Below are 15,131 nucleotides of genomic sequence, written 5' to 3'. Positions count from 1 at the left end.
CAGGGTCACTACATGGAGGCAGACAAGGCATCTCTGAATGTCTCTTGCTTTGAAAACCCTACAGGGGGTCACCATGAGTCAGCTGTGACTTGACGGCAAAAATAAATAAATAACGGGCACGACATCCTTCACAGGGCTGGGTGGCTAGGCAAGGCAAAAGGGCTCAGTTTAAATGTATTTCTATCAGTCATTGGCTATAAGAACAAATGGGAGAAAAAGATGCATCCAGCAAAGCAGTAACTTGGATGGCTTTCATCATAACAATCATAAACCATCGTATGGCATTTAATGAAAGGAATGGCAGCCTCAGGGAAGGATGGGGAAACTTTTTTAAATGTTGAAATTGCTGTGTAAAGTGATAGTAGTAAAGGTATTTTTCTGCCAGTGGTGTGCCAAGAATATTTGGGAAAGCCCCTCCCCAGCTTGACAGAGCTTGGCTCATGTTTCAAAGGCTTGTAGTATAGAATCTGTAAGGGCCAGATCTGTGGTATCCATCTACATAAGTTTGCTGGGAGGGTCCCCCTCTCCCCTTGGTACTTAAGTCTATCTTGCTGTTCCTCTTCCTGATGGGAAAGTTTCTCCTGCATTTGTATTATTCCTAAAATAATGTTTAGGCTTCCTTTTTTAAAAAATTGCACTCCCCAAATGGTCTTCCTTGAATCCCACTTAGTTTTCCCTGTGGTTGTGTATTCTGCTGCCACTGATAATGACCTTACCACGCATGGTAGAAAAAAGCTGGTGTAGCATAGTAGCTGATGCATTGTTGCCTCTGTGCCCTCCTCCCCATTTGCAGTACAGAGGTAGCAGTAGTACTTAGTGTTGCCAACTCTGGGTTGAGAAATTCCAGGAGATTTAGGGAGTGGAATCTAGGGAGGGGTGGGGTTTGAGAGAGAAGGAACTTAGCAGGGGATAGCGCTTTATGTCACCCCCCAAAGCAATAATCTTTTCCTGGGAGAGCTGATGTCTGTGGCCTGGAGATCAGTTGTAATTACTGGAGGTCTCCATACCCCACCTGAAGGTTGGCATCCCTAATAGTACTCTGCTTGATTTGGTTGCCATACCACAGGGAAGACCTTTAAAAAAGAGTGACACAAAGGTGGAAAAACTTACATAGGGACTGCTCTGATCATTTGATGACAAAAGTGGAAGAGTAATACCACAGGGAAGAGTACTACAAAAGTGGAAAAACCTACATAGGGACTGCTCTGATCATTTGATGTACACTGAATAAGTAGCTGTATGAAACATGCAGTGAGGGAAGTAGTCTTAAGACCTCTATTCAGAAGGGAAAGCAGTGGGATTTCTGCAGGGGGGAAGAGATGCAGTCTATACACTGATGCTATTTTTAACAGGCATCTCTTCATTCCGTTCTTATATTAAATTCAGTAGTAAAGTGCTTCCAGTCTCTTTTCATGGCCATTTCAATGTAGGTTCCTACAGTATTTGTTCCTACTAAGGGCATACACACATACACAAAAATTGGTATTTTTCAGGTTCACGTATATTGAACTCGAAAAATATTGATGTTTGCCGATATTCCTAAGTCCCAATATCAGTATGGTATCTGGGGTCCCCCTGTTTTTTGAAGTAGAGGCACCAAATTTGCAACATGGCTGCTGGTGCCTCTCCTCCCAAAACCCCAAGTTTCAAAAAGATTGGCCTAAGGAGGGGTTCAATTCTATGGCCCAGAAGAGGGTGCCCCCATCCTCCACTGTTTCTGAGGGGGAGGCTTTCTCCATTTAAATGTGTGAGAGGTCACTGAACTTATTTAAATGGAATGAGAGTCCTTTAAATGCCCTGTAACTGCGGCTATCCAGCAGCCCCGAAAAAAACCCAAATATTTTTTAGTTTTTGGGTTGGTCATTTTTTGATAGCTGAATCACCAGCCCCCTAGGTGATTGGCTGAGAAAATACCTGATGGTATTTAAGTGTATTTGGGTATTTTTTTGGTTCAGTTTATACAGAGCGCACACCCCTAGTTCCTATTTTACTTCTGTGCTGAAAAGTGATGGCTACTACATACTACTTTATTGTGATTGAAGTAATGTGAGGAATCCTGCTTTTGAATTTTATTTATATACTGTATTTATAGTTCGCCTTTCTCACTGAGACATAATATGTCAATGAGATAGTTTACTCAGTTTTCCTCCAGAGTGGGTTTTCAGCCCATCTAGCATCTCTGGAGAGGCAGTGCTGAGCTGCTCTCAGCTATTTCTGTGACAGCTGAACTCAGAATTACTAATGATCAAATAAAGTGAATAAATAATAATAAATAAATGAGCCCTGTATTGGATGGGATATATCATGCTTTGGTGCCAGCAGTATGAAAGGTGTTGATTACATAGCTTTTCCTGACTTTTGCAGGTTGCCATCTCTTCTTTGTCTGCAGTGATCAAGTATTTAGAACTTCTAAATGATGAGTCTAATTTTGGGCAATTTGAACTCGGCACCTTCGACCTCAGTCAGTACATGACACTGGATCATGCTGCTGTCAGAGCTCTTAATCTTTTCCAGGTAAGTAGTTTTACTCCAGGATTGAAATTGTATTATCCTTTAGGCTTTTCTCCCCTGTCAGCTTCAGGTTTACATCATATTTCTCCAAGCCTGTATTAATTTATTAATGAATATTCTTTCTTTATAATATTTGGACTCAAGATGGCTTCTCAACTAAGTCCCGTCTACTTCTAAGTTAGATTCACTAGTCTTTCTAAGAAATAGACCATCAGATCTCCTCATGACTGGACCAGTTTGCTTCCTACAGTTCAGGCATGAAATTTAGCGAGTATGATCCGCATTCCACCTTTATAAGGTGCCATTGAACCAATTTAAACATTTTTAAAAAAAGATAATAGTCTATTGTAGATCCAGGTGGTCAGCTGTGTTGGTCTGAAGCAGTAGAACAAATGTAGAGTGCCACTGGACTCTAAATTTATTGTAGGACAAGACCACCTCAGGATTCAGGTGGGAGATGCATGTCTGCTCCCTCAGAGAATGCAAAAAACTAGCATGTCTGGAAGAAAGTGCCTATCCTAGCCTATTCTTGATATTATAACTCCTCATGAGCAGAGCCTGTAGCATTTTTCAATATACACAACTATAACACAATGACCTCTCCCTGGCTGTTGCCGTGACCGAGCTGTGGCGTCACTGCCTATATATATATATATTTATTTATACTGGATTCAGTTTATTTTACTGTGATGTGACTGACCAGTTCTGCTTTCTGATGGCTGAACCTCAAAACTTAAAAGTAATATCTTCAGGGTTTGAGGACAACTGCCCAGTATAATTCTTTTTCAAAGAGTCAGGCACCAGTGCTTGTAAAAGTCAAACAGCACAGTTCTTTATTTCACAGAAAAGTCAACAGGGGGATGGGATATATTTACACAGGATATTTTGATACTTTGTAGAATAAACACTTTACTTTGCCTTTACATAGGCTGTATACCTATCACTCTCAGTTTGACTCAGATGTTCTTTAGTTCACAACACCCATCTATGATCCCACTCTCCAGTAACTTTTGTGGTTAACCTTTGGGCTTTATTTGCCTGGTCCCTTGAGTTTTACTGGTGCGACTACCCCAGCTTTCCTCCAGACCCTTAGCCCTTCCTTAGTCACCTTTATCAGTTCCTTTGGAGCAGTGTATCTGGTGTTTGTGACCACTGAGGTTTTATACTGTGCACACTCTGTTCACGCTCCTCTTTACATTAGAGGGTACCATTGCAGAGTGCTATTCAGCCACAGTTTTCCACACAAACTGCTATCTGGCTGATTCCACTGAGCCCAGAGGCTTTTGTCCTCTTCAGAGCTCTCCAGTTAGCTGACTGCTAACTTTCTTCCAACTGTCTCTGCTCAACTGTCAGCTCTCAACTGTCAGCTGTTCACAGTTATCTGTCACTCACTGAGAGTTCCGAGCCAACTGGCCCCCACCACTCTCAGTCACATGACTCAGCAGCTCTTTTGTTTACCTGCTGCTGTTCTCAAATCTTTTATTCCGTCACAACAACAGTCCCCCAACTTGCATTCTGAAGGGACCATCTGTTGTTTCCAAACTTTTGAATGAACTTTAGGGCTGGAGAAATACAGTGCTTTAATGCTGTCCTGTGTGTTTCTGAACTTAAAATGACGCTTCATTGAAAATTTATTATGTAGCAGTGCCATTCCCTAGTGTCCTGACATGGACGGCCCACACTTGTCTAATGTTGTCAGATCTTGGAAGCTAAGCAGGGTCAGCCATGGTTGGTACGTGGGTGGAAGACCACTTAGGAAGTCCAGGGTTGTTGTTCAGAAGCAATGGCAAATCACCTCTGAGCATCTCTTGCCTTGAATACCCAATGGGGGTCACCATAAGTTGACTGCAACTTGACAGCACTTTCCACCAGTGGTGCTGCTTCCAGGCAGGATCTCAATACCATCTGGCCAGATCAGTATTAATGTAAGATTCCTGCCTTCTCACTACGTAGCCAGTGGCAAACACTTGCTTTGCCTTTTGCTACTTGACACCAAGCTTTTAAATGTTTCCTAGCAAGCCGTATATGCCCACAAGTAATTAATTTCACTTCTCTCTCTCTCTCTGTCTGAAGAACTTGGAGTCGCTTAGGTTCCTAGGTGGTCTCCCATTCAGGCAGTTTATAGGACCAGGTCTGATTATATTCAGAAGTACTATGTTCCTTCGTATTATTCTCTGGCTGAAATGATTAGTCCTCCACAGAAGACATTATGTGCATTAAATCAGTATTTGTAGAAAAGGAGTGTGTAGGCACAATCTCTGGCTTGTCAGTGCTGAGTGTACATGTGTAGGAAGTGTATGTATGTAGATTCCATCTTTGCAATTGGGAATGTTCAAAAAATGGGCAGCCACCTATATCTGCACATCCTGTCTTATAGTCTCCATGCCGAAGAGCCAAAAATCATGTGTAGGTGACAGGCAGTGCCATTGCCTGGTCTCCCTCTGTGTGTGTTGATTTCAATATATTTCATGTCATCTGTAGAGAGCGAAGTCCTGATTAGAGCCAGGCTAAGGGTTGTCCTGATCAGATGGGAAGCAAGCCTGGTCCTCCCTGCATATTTATTCTCATTAAGAGCAGCACTCTGCAGTGGTGGAGGAGTCATCCTTACTGGCTGCCCCCCATTAGCTGTACTTGTGTTTGTTTTCTACTTCTTGTACTAACCTCTGCCCTGTTTGTTTGTGTGGTTCTACTGACCAGCTTTGTTGTGGGTTTTAACTCTCTGTATGTGTTGCTTTACAAGACCTCTGTTTAATTTGATTGTTAGCCATTGTGGGGATTTAGGTAAATCAAAAGGCGATTAGAGGGGAGGGTGTCTTGTTAGCATCCCGAAGAAATGTATGTCTTTTTAACTTAGAATTCTAAAGGAGAAAATTCCTTGACTTATAACTGCAAAGAGTCAAGTATATTCACACTAAGGATTTCTGGGACTAGAAGCAAATATTAGAATAATTGTGGGGTTTTTTTTGTCTTGTGTGTTCTATGATTGATATTCTTCTTGGTATGGCTTGTATCTATGGTTAAGAATTCCATGATGAGAACATGTTTTGATTAGGGCTGTAACCCAATTTAAAGAAATCATAGTTGATCATATGAGTTTTAATTGATTAAATTTGCATACTTCTACATATGAATGAAATAATACTTCTGAAGTGAAAATCATACTGGCTGTTTTGAGATGATAATGCCAGCCCAGATGTTTGCATACATTTCAGAAGAGGGCATTCCCTTCTGTGCCTAGAGGAAAGTGAGGATGCCTTTTTAAAGAATATGACACATGTGATTTTAGTATTTAAAACAACCCTATTGTAAAAAAAAAAGCGAACAGGTGCTTGGAGGCAGTTTTGGAATGGATACACACTAAAAAGTTGAAATCTAATCCGGACAGAACGGAGGCGCTACTGGTGGGGGGAAGGTCTGACCCAGGAAATGGGTTAGCCCCTGTTCCGGACGAGGTTGCACTCCCTCTAAACGACCAGGCGTGCTCCTGGACCTAGGCCTGCTGTTGAACAAACAGGCGGCAGCAGTGGCTGGGGGTGCCTTTCACTAGTTTTGGCTGGGGAGCCAGCTGTGGCCCTTCCTGGGTAGAAAAGATCTTGCCACTGTGGTAACATCTACATTAGATTACTGCAATGCCATCTCTGTGTGGTGCCCTTGAAGACTGTCTAGAAGCTGCAGTGGGTACAGAGTGCTGTGGTGGCCGCAGTGTTGACTGGAGTGGAATGTAGGAGCCGTATTAACTCCAGTCTTGTTCCATCTACACTGGCTTCCAGTTTTCTTCCAGGTTCAATTCAGTGTGCTGGTATTTAAAGCCCTGCACTGTCTGGGACCAACATACCTCAAGGACTATCTTCTCCCATATGAACCTACCTGTTCACCCTGGTCATAGTTCGAGGCCCTGCTTTGGTTACCCTGTGCCATCTGAGGCTAGACAGGCGGCAACCCGGGGAAAAAAAGGGCATTCTTGGCCATGGCACCAAAACTCTGGAACTCCCCAGGGAGATTCATCTGTCTCCCTTTATTGGTGTCTTCCATCAACGGGTGAAGCCTTTTTTTGTTTTGCTTGGCATACCTCTAATAATGGGTTGTTTGTTTAAGTCATGTGTTTCTATTGAATCACTTACAACTTTTAAACAGTTTAATGTTTTTATGTGGACTCCCGTGAGGACCCTGATAGGGTGGAGAAGCGGCATACAAAAGTTTTAAATAAATGTTAATAGAATAATTCAATGTGAGAAGGGGTTCTTGAGGTTTCTGGACTGTTTCCTCGAAGTTCCCCAAAAGCATGGTTTCTGCAATCCTGAATGGCTGCTGTTTTTTAAATTCAAAATAACTTCTTCAGAGTAACAGTGCACCTAGACTCAGGGACTTGTAAAAATGTTACTAGGAAGGAGGGCTACTTTGAATTAAAAAAAGCGCACATCGACACATGGGAGCACAACAAGTGATGCTTTGTTTCTGTGAACGCCATAATTTGGGGGAGGGCAGCTTGCTCCCCAAAAGAAGATTCAGCCTAGGAGGTCCTTGGGCTGCCGTACTCCCTCTCTTCTCCTCTGCATGTGAGTGGCTGGGAAATTGCCAACTTCCGGGTTTACAGCCAGCTGCAACATCCAGTCACTCAAATGTTTTTAATATTTAGTTCAAATGTTTAATGTTTAGTTGTACATCCAGATTAGGCAAACTGTGGTTTGTTCTCTTGCCTGATTGTAGTGCTATTTGGGTGAGAACCCTTTCCTTGCCCCAACACAGCTCTCCTATCTACTGGCCTGTTGGTCTTCTGAGATGCTGGCTTCCTTTATTTGCTCCTGGTGAGTTAGGCTCAAATGGTTTTTTTTACTTATTTCCTTCTTTTATGCTCCACCTTTGTCCCCAGTGGGGACTCAAAGGAGCGTACATCGTTATCTGCTCCTCCATTTTATTCTCATAACAACCTTGTGAGGTAAGGTAGGCTGAGAGTGCATGACTGGCCCAAGGTCACCTTCTCAGCTTGGATGGCAGATGGAACCTGAGTCTCCCAGATCCTATGCCAACACTCTAACCACTATACCACACTGTCTCTCATGCCTCCTGTTCACCATGAACTAATTTGTGTTATGAAATGAAAGAATACACAGAGAGTACTGAAGTGCAAACCCCATGCTCTCTGTAGCCGCTTCCCCCTCTTCCCTCTCCGCTTCTAAGCAAGGTTACAAAGAAAAAGGTCAGCAATGTGTAGAGGGTGCTGGAATTTTCAATGACCGTCATAACTTTTTCTTTCCTCAGAATTCTTCAGAAAATGCCCTTGGCACACAGTCTCTGGTAGGACTGTTGAATAAGTGCAAAACCCCTCAAGGACAGAGGCTTGTGAACCAGTGGATCAAACAGCCTCTGATGGACAAGAACAGAATAGAGGAAAGGTAAACAACTAAAAATGCAGGGGACTGTCATGGTTCTTTCTTTGACTGCTGATGTTTCGAATCTGTCTGTTTTTGACATACTGGTGTAAATGGGTGATTGGAGGGGGAGAAATACCCACCAGTAACTGGTACCTTAGATCCTTGCCTCATGTTTCAAGGACTGTAGTACAGAATCTGCAAGAGCCAGATCTGTTGTATTCATTTACATAAGACTGCAAGAAGGGTCCTTTATCGTATTGGAAGTAAATCTTTTTTCCTCAATTTAATCAGCAAGCGATCTCTACGCACATCAGCAGTGACCTGCATTTCCTCTTCCTGGTGGAGAGTCTCTCTTCATTTGTATTATTCCTAAACCGTGCTTGAGGCTTTCCTTCCAAAAAATGGCACTCTCCAAATGGTTTTCCTTGAATTCCGCTTGGTTTCCCCTGAGGTTATGTTTTCTTCTGCTCCAAATCCTAATCCAACATTCTCTAACCATGACCCCCAGTGGCTTTTAAAGCCTTCTCCTTAGGAATGAACATGGAGCTGCCTCTACTGTATTCACTATATGACCCAGGCCAGAGGGAGGGATGTAGTCATGCCATTCCTCAGCCATTATGTCAGGTTGCAGTACAGAGGATGATTACTTGAGTTGCTTCAGGCAATGTGAGGCAATAAAGGTGCTGTTCAGTATCTGCAAAACTGGTGGTTTCCTTCCTGTGGCTGCACTCTGTGTTAGCATGCAAATGCTTTGGTTGTTAAGTGAGGCAATCCTTGGTTAGCCTGAAGGGAAGTTTTCCTCCCCATTGCGGTATGGGTGGTGTTTCAAGCCTTCTTTTTTAAGGGTTCTGTCTGCGGAGAGTTGTACCTTCTTTCTCTTCTGTTGAGCAAAGAAAGATGTGTGTGTTCAGTAGGAGAAGTATTTTAATTTTTGCTGCTCTCTAGTACCAAGGCTGTGCTAGATGCTCAGTGTCCTTGTTGCCTTAATATTTACTTTCTTAGCTGTATGTACTGTAAAATGAAACTTGGCTTTATGACCCCAAACTCAATTGTGTATTGAGTGGGAAAGCCAGGCTTCAGTTCAGCAGAGTGTTTGTTTTAAAAACTGTAATGTTGGCTTACAAGCCTCAGTCTTTCAAATGACAAAACCCCAGTTCACCTTAAAATCGGATGCTTCGCTGGTGTGTCAGAAAGCAAAAAGAGAATTTCATGACTTTTAGTGCACCTCCCTGTGTTTGTGTGGCTAAGGCGCTTTGGCTTGCTGTTCCAGGAATACCTCGAGCAGGTAGCTGGATTTAGTAGTGATTTTCTGGAAGGATGATTTGTTTTACTTAGAGTGTTGGACTAGGATCTGGGAGACTCAGGGAGCAATCTGAAGCAGGTCTGCTTGAAAACATGCCCCATTTTAGTGTATGGGGCTTTCTCCCATGACAGTGTTTGGTCTCTTGGCCTAATCTAACTTTGAATCTTGTTCAGTGTGCCAGTTTGCTCTCTTGCTAGTATCCAAATGATCATTCTGTTAAAACTGCATGCTTTGATAGCCTAAAGCCTTAAGTGAATCTTTCTCTCTCCCAGATAGAACTCAGGAAAAGGGGTGTGTGTGTTATACTAGAGTTTTGAAAAACTCCCCTAACATTAGGTTAAAATGATGGCTGGAAGAACAATGTATGTTGCCTTGAGCTTCCTTGGAGGAAGAGTGGGATAAAACAAATTGACAGGAATTAAAAAAAAAGCTTTAATGCAACAATAAATGTGTTGGTCTTTAAAGTGCCACAACAGGTTACAAGCAACCTAACCCAGCTACTCTGCTGGAATCTGGACAGGAATTAAAAAAAAAAGCTTTACTGCAGCAATAAATGTGTTGGCCTTTAAAGTGCCACAATAGGTTGCAAACAACCTAACCCAGCTACTCTGCTGGAATCCCCGGAAACTGAGTTTTGGCTGTGTGAATTCTGTATTAGTTTTGATCTAATTTATGGTCACCTTGTTAGTGTTCATAGAAATGATGTAAACAGTTAAGATATACTGTACGTTTCTCTGACCTAAATAGCCCAGGCAAGCCTGATCTCGTCAGATCTTGGAGGCCAAGCAGGGTCAACGCTGGCAAGAACTTGGATGGGAGACCTCCTTGGGATACCAGCAGGTGGGAGGCGGGGGCAGGCTTTATTCAGCCACCTCTCTGAATATCCACCAGACTCCCACTGGGGTCAGTCACCAGAGGTTGCCATGACTTCCAGGAGCACACATACTCATACACACACGAAAAATACAAAAATAAATAAATCCCCAAATATATACACACACAGAGACACACACACACAGAGTACACTGTATTTAGGGTCTTTGCCAGGCCAAAATGCAGAAAATGTGTTGACAAAATAAAAAGTGATGATTTGTGTGGAGAAAAAGGTCCCAGTGTAGTAGAATGACTCTAGAGGGCATTGTAGTCATAAACAAATACAGCAATGTATTTTTAAATTTCATTTTTGCTGCTAGATTCTGTAACTTGTGCTGTGCTGTTAGGGGAGCACCATAGTGTGTTGCAGTTGTAAGGGTGCTTTCAGTTTTGCATCCTGTTCTTTTTAAAGGAAGGGCTTAATAATGGAGTATTTTAATGTGCGAGTATTTGTCTGTCTACCCTGTAGCCTGCTTTTTACCACTGATGGCTGATCAAGAGGGAAATTTACAATGTTGTGATAAGGTCAGGGAGGCTCCCACAGTACTGTAATTTTGCAGAATGATGGAGGATGCAATATTTTTTATAAAGGGCACAGGGATGCAATTTTAATGGTCTATGGAAAATTTAGGCAGCCCCCACACACACATTATGCATTGGATGTATTATAATGCCTTTATTTCATTGTTCTCTAATAATGTAATCCAGTTTTATTACAGTGTTATATGTATTGTAGTAGTCTTTATTCTGTAATCTGCCTTGAGACTCAATGAGAGAGGCAGATAATAAATGAAGGCAAATGAAAAAGTAAGCAAGTGTGCACTCAAGTGGTAAATTTAGTTATCTAGAGTGGCCTGCCATGTGCTGAGCCCCATCTGGCTGTGGAAAGTGGGGAAAATGGTAACATTCTTCTCATGTGTGTGCTGTGTGGAAGCTGTAGTTGACTGAATTACTGGGTGTAGTGCGAAGATGGAAATAGTTGTCTGTAATTGGCCATTAACATTAAAGGTGAAATTGAATGGACTGGGCAAGGCCCTGTCCAGTAATGCTTCCGTTTTCCACTGCGGTATATAGAAGATTGCTTAACTTAGCTTTTCAAGTCTGTCTACACCACACTACTGAAAGAAGGGCATTTCTTGCCTCTTCTCCCTTCAACATATGGCAAAACTCTAGGAAATGCTAACTAAATTGGGATGTGGAAAGGCAGTAGTGACATCTCACTAAAGGCTAAAGAGTTCATATTCAGAAGAGATTTCTTGCCCACCCCCAGTGTCCGTAGGTACCAAAGCCTTTTGTAGACAGCATGTGGGCTTACAAGTAGACTTCATGTGGGAAGATCTGTGAATGTCTCCAAAAGCCCAAGGGAAAAATATATCTACTTCTGCTTGAACACATTCTGTCTGATGTCTGTGCTGTCAGAGGCCTTGTGGTGATGGAGGCATGACCTTGGTCAGAGTCTGATAGAAGAACATTTGTTACAGTGGCACTGTGGATAGGATTGGATTGTGAACGGGCAGTTCAGCTTCAACCATTGCTCAGCTTTGGCATTATGGGGGTGGGAGCGAGAAAGTCACACAGGAAACAGTCATGTATCTGCTTTTCCTACCTTTCAGGGCTGCTGTGAAAGATGAACTGTCTACTGAAAAGTGTTATAAATGAATAACCGTTATCCTTCAGTTATTTGTAAAACTTTTCCCTCAGGCAATTCACATTACCTTGGTAATACAGTATTTATTCTATATTGCAGTCTTCCTTTCAGGAGTGCTGTAAGTACTGATACCAGCTCTGGGTTGGGAAATACCTGAAGATTTTGGGGGTGGAGCCTGGGGAGTGCAGAGTTTGGGGAGGGGAGGGACCTCAGCGGGGCGTAATGCTGTTCTGTCCACCCTCCAAGGCAGCTATTTTCTCCAGGGGAACGGATCTTGGTCATCTGGAGATCAGTTGTAATAGCGGGAGATCTCCAGATGCCACCTGGAGGTTGGTAACTAGCTGTAAGGCATATATTTTTATCTTCTCAAATGCTTTCTGTGAGTGCGAGACTTGCTTAAAGTCATCCCGAGAGCTCTGTGGCCAGTTGGGAATTACAAGTTGGATCTCCAGTCCCAGACTCCTCCCCATGCCTTGTAGGCTCTTTTTTCCTTTTTCTTTTCTTTTGATTCTGTATTGATGGAAGGCTGAGAGGTAGTACAACTGTATTTTCTGCCCATAGGAAACTACATATCAGAGAGAAGTATTCTAGTCTGACCTTCTGAACAGTCTTCTTTTCTGTGGTAAAGGGTTTCTGTCATGTGAGCCCTCACCTGATTTGTGAAGATCAGACAGAGACCTCCCACCTTATCTCTGGTTTGTGACAGACTAGGTCTTGGTATTTATGTTACAGTATCTCTGTGTCATGGAATACTTTGAGATATTTTTTTTGCACTTGCCTGTGTAGGGAAACACAGCAAAACAAGCTTTCAGAATCAGTGTAGCTTTGCTTCAGGCAAAACCTGTTGGAAGAAAGCAGGTATATTTTAAAAACTGAATGCCAGATTGATGGGTAAGCTGTGACACCAGGCTTTCAACATGGGAGGAAGCAAATGTTTTCTCCTCTGCCTCAGCTTCTTGGTGGTATGTTAATAAACATTCAGTAGGCAGCTGTATGGTTCCCAGGTATATTGACATTATTTTACAGCCACCAAGAGGTATCTTGGTGCTCCCCGCAGCAGGCATTTTCATTGTAAAAATTAGACACCTACGTAGCATTTAACCACCCACTTGTAACCACTAAGCATATTGACTTTAAGTGGATGTATAATAGAAGTGATGCTGGATCACAGGTAAATTAACTGCTGGCCGCTTGTGTATAATCCAGCCTTTGGGCCAAAACAACAGTACAGCTTACACAAAAAAAGTGATGAATGATATTTTGCTTTTTGGCAAATGAGAACTTGGAGCATGTATTACATTTTCTCCTCAGGCAGTATTTTCCAAGGTTTGGAATTGTTCTCCCAAATCCAGCCAACTGCAGTGTCAAATGACAGTTGCTGGACTCTGTGTCTGTGTGCGTGCGGGGGGGGGGACACAATGGTGGGTGAGGGCTGCTGCCTTCTTGAAAGTATCTGGTTGGTCACTACAGGGAAACAAGATGCTGGACTAGGCAGAACTTGGCCTGACCCTGGATGGCTCTATATTAAAGAGAGCCACAGCTGATCTTACGGAGGTCCTCTTATTACCTCAGTGTCTCATGTCATCTCTTGTCTTTTTCCTAGGAAGCAGCTGTGGCTGCAGTGCCAAACCCTAACTGGTAGGGAAATTTACATCTGCCTCCAATTCCTTTGCATCCCCATATAGATATCCCATTGTACAGTCCACAAGGGCCCAACCTACATATTCAGAATAAGGGTTCAAGTATTACATCTATTGCTCTGAGAGTTCTGACCTTGAATAACAAGTGGTAGCCACTTGAGGACCAAGAAATGTGACATCTGAAGTAGCCCAATCCTTCTCATTGAGGAAGTTCATACTTAACACAAGTATTTTCTCCCCTGCTAAGACTCTAGTCAAGCTTCTCTGGTAAAGTTCTTTAGCTTGGAGAAACGACGACTGAGGGGTGACATGATTGAGGTTTATAAGATTATGCATGGGAAAGAGCAGGTAGAGAAAGAGGTACTTTTCTCTCTTTCTCACAATACAAGAACTCGTGGGCACTCCATGAAATTGCTGAGCGGTCGGGTTAGAACGGATAAAAGGAAGTACTTCTTCACCCAAAGAGTGATTAACAGATGGAATTCACTGCCACAGGAAGTGGCGGCGGCTACAAGCATGGACAGCTTCAAAAGGGAATTAGATAAGCATACGGAGCAGAGGTCCATCGGTGGCTATTAGCCACAAGGTATAGATAGGGACTCTGGGGCAAGTGATGCTCTGTCATCTTGGTGCTTGGGGGGGGGGGTCAATAGTGGGAGGGCTTCTAATGTCCTGGCCCCACTGGTGGTCCTCCTGATGGCACTGGTATTTCTGGCCACTGTGTGGTACAGAGTGTTGGACTGGATGGGCCTTTGGCCTGATCCAACATTGGCATCTCTTATGTTCTTATGTTCTTAAGAATTGATGTTCTTCCGTCATCATTATTTATTTATTCTGCCTCATAGTAAAATGGGTGGCTTTTGCCAGTCATGAAAGCCTGAAAAATTAGGATTCTCATAGAAGTTCCTGTGTTACTTGAGGGTGGAGACAGTGGAGCAGAAAAATACTGCTTTGCACATTAAAAAGCAAATAAACACACCAATGGTCTGATGAGAACTGGCCATGTCCCAGGTTGTACAGAATATTAAGAACCAGCAATATTCTGATTCTGAGCAATTAGTGGGGGGAAACAAACAGTGAGGTAGGATAATAGACTTGCTCAAGTTCCTGGGAGCTTACAGAATCCTGGTGGATAAATTTTTGTGTGTGGGGGGGGATCTTGGAATCATTTATTCCCTCCCTGCCTCCCCCCATCATTGCTTGTTCATTTTACTTTTGAAGTGCAGAGTCTGCTGCTGCTGTGGTGTCATGCAGTACCCATTAAGACCCTCTCTGTAAATCAGAGTGCTCTGAGAATGCTCTAAATTTTTTACAGAGGTCCACAAATATGGGCTGGTCATTATGTGCAAACACTGCCTACTTCGCTTACTGTAAACTGTTGCTGTGGAAGTCACAGTGGCAGTTGGGGAGTTGTTCTTTTGTGCTGCCAAATTCAGAGTGGTACTTGGATCTTTTCATAAGCAGTTTAACAGATCATAGGCTGGGAACTGAGATCACTGACTCTCAGTGATTACAGTCTGTAATAGATTGATATTCACCGGACCTTCACCTGACCTGAAGGTTTAGACTTTAATACATATTAGATTCCTTTTTTGCTTACTGGGGATGTTGTGAGGTGTCAAGTTTCTCCACAGGTCTGCTTTGGGTATCATGAACTAGGGTTAAAGTTGAGCTCCTGGGAGAGAGAATTGTGGTTTTGAGGCCAGACTGAAGAATTCAGTGGAATAGATGAAACTATATAGCAGCAATGACTGCACTTCTGTTCATTATGATATGTGATATGA

At 42.9% G+C, this 15,131-nt stretch overlaps 1 protein-coding gene across 1 annotated transcript in view; it reads left to right on the top strand.

Annotated features, from left to right (window-relative positions):
- Nucleotides 1-15,131, top strand: part of MSH2 (mutS homolog 2) — a 96,269-nt gene that overhangs the window by 18,793 nt on the left and 62,345 nt on the right. The window contains exons 5-6 of the mRNA XM_015427676.1: nucleotides 2,365-2,514; nucleotides 7,771-7,904. Of these exons, the coding sequence (XP_015283162.1) occupies nucleotides 2,365-2,514; nucleotides 7,771-7,904 (284 nt within the window). The remainder of the gene's footprint in view (nucleotides 1-2,364; nucleotides 2,515-7,770; nucleotides 7,905-15,131) is intronic.

Source organism: Gekko japonicus, unplaced genomic scaffold (genome assembly GCF_001447785.1).
Source record: "Gekko japonicus isolate JY-2015 unplaced genomic scaffold, Gekko_japonicus_V1.1 scaffold174, whole genome shotgun sequence".
NCBI classification, from domain to species: Eukaryota; Metazoa; Chordata; class Lepidosauria; order Squamata; family Gekkonidae; genus Gekko; species Gekko japonicus.
This window is presented reverse-complemented; position numbering and strand designations above follow the sequence as displayed.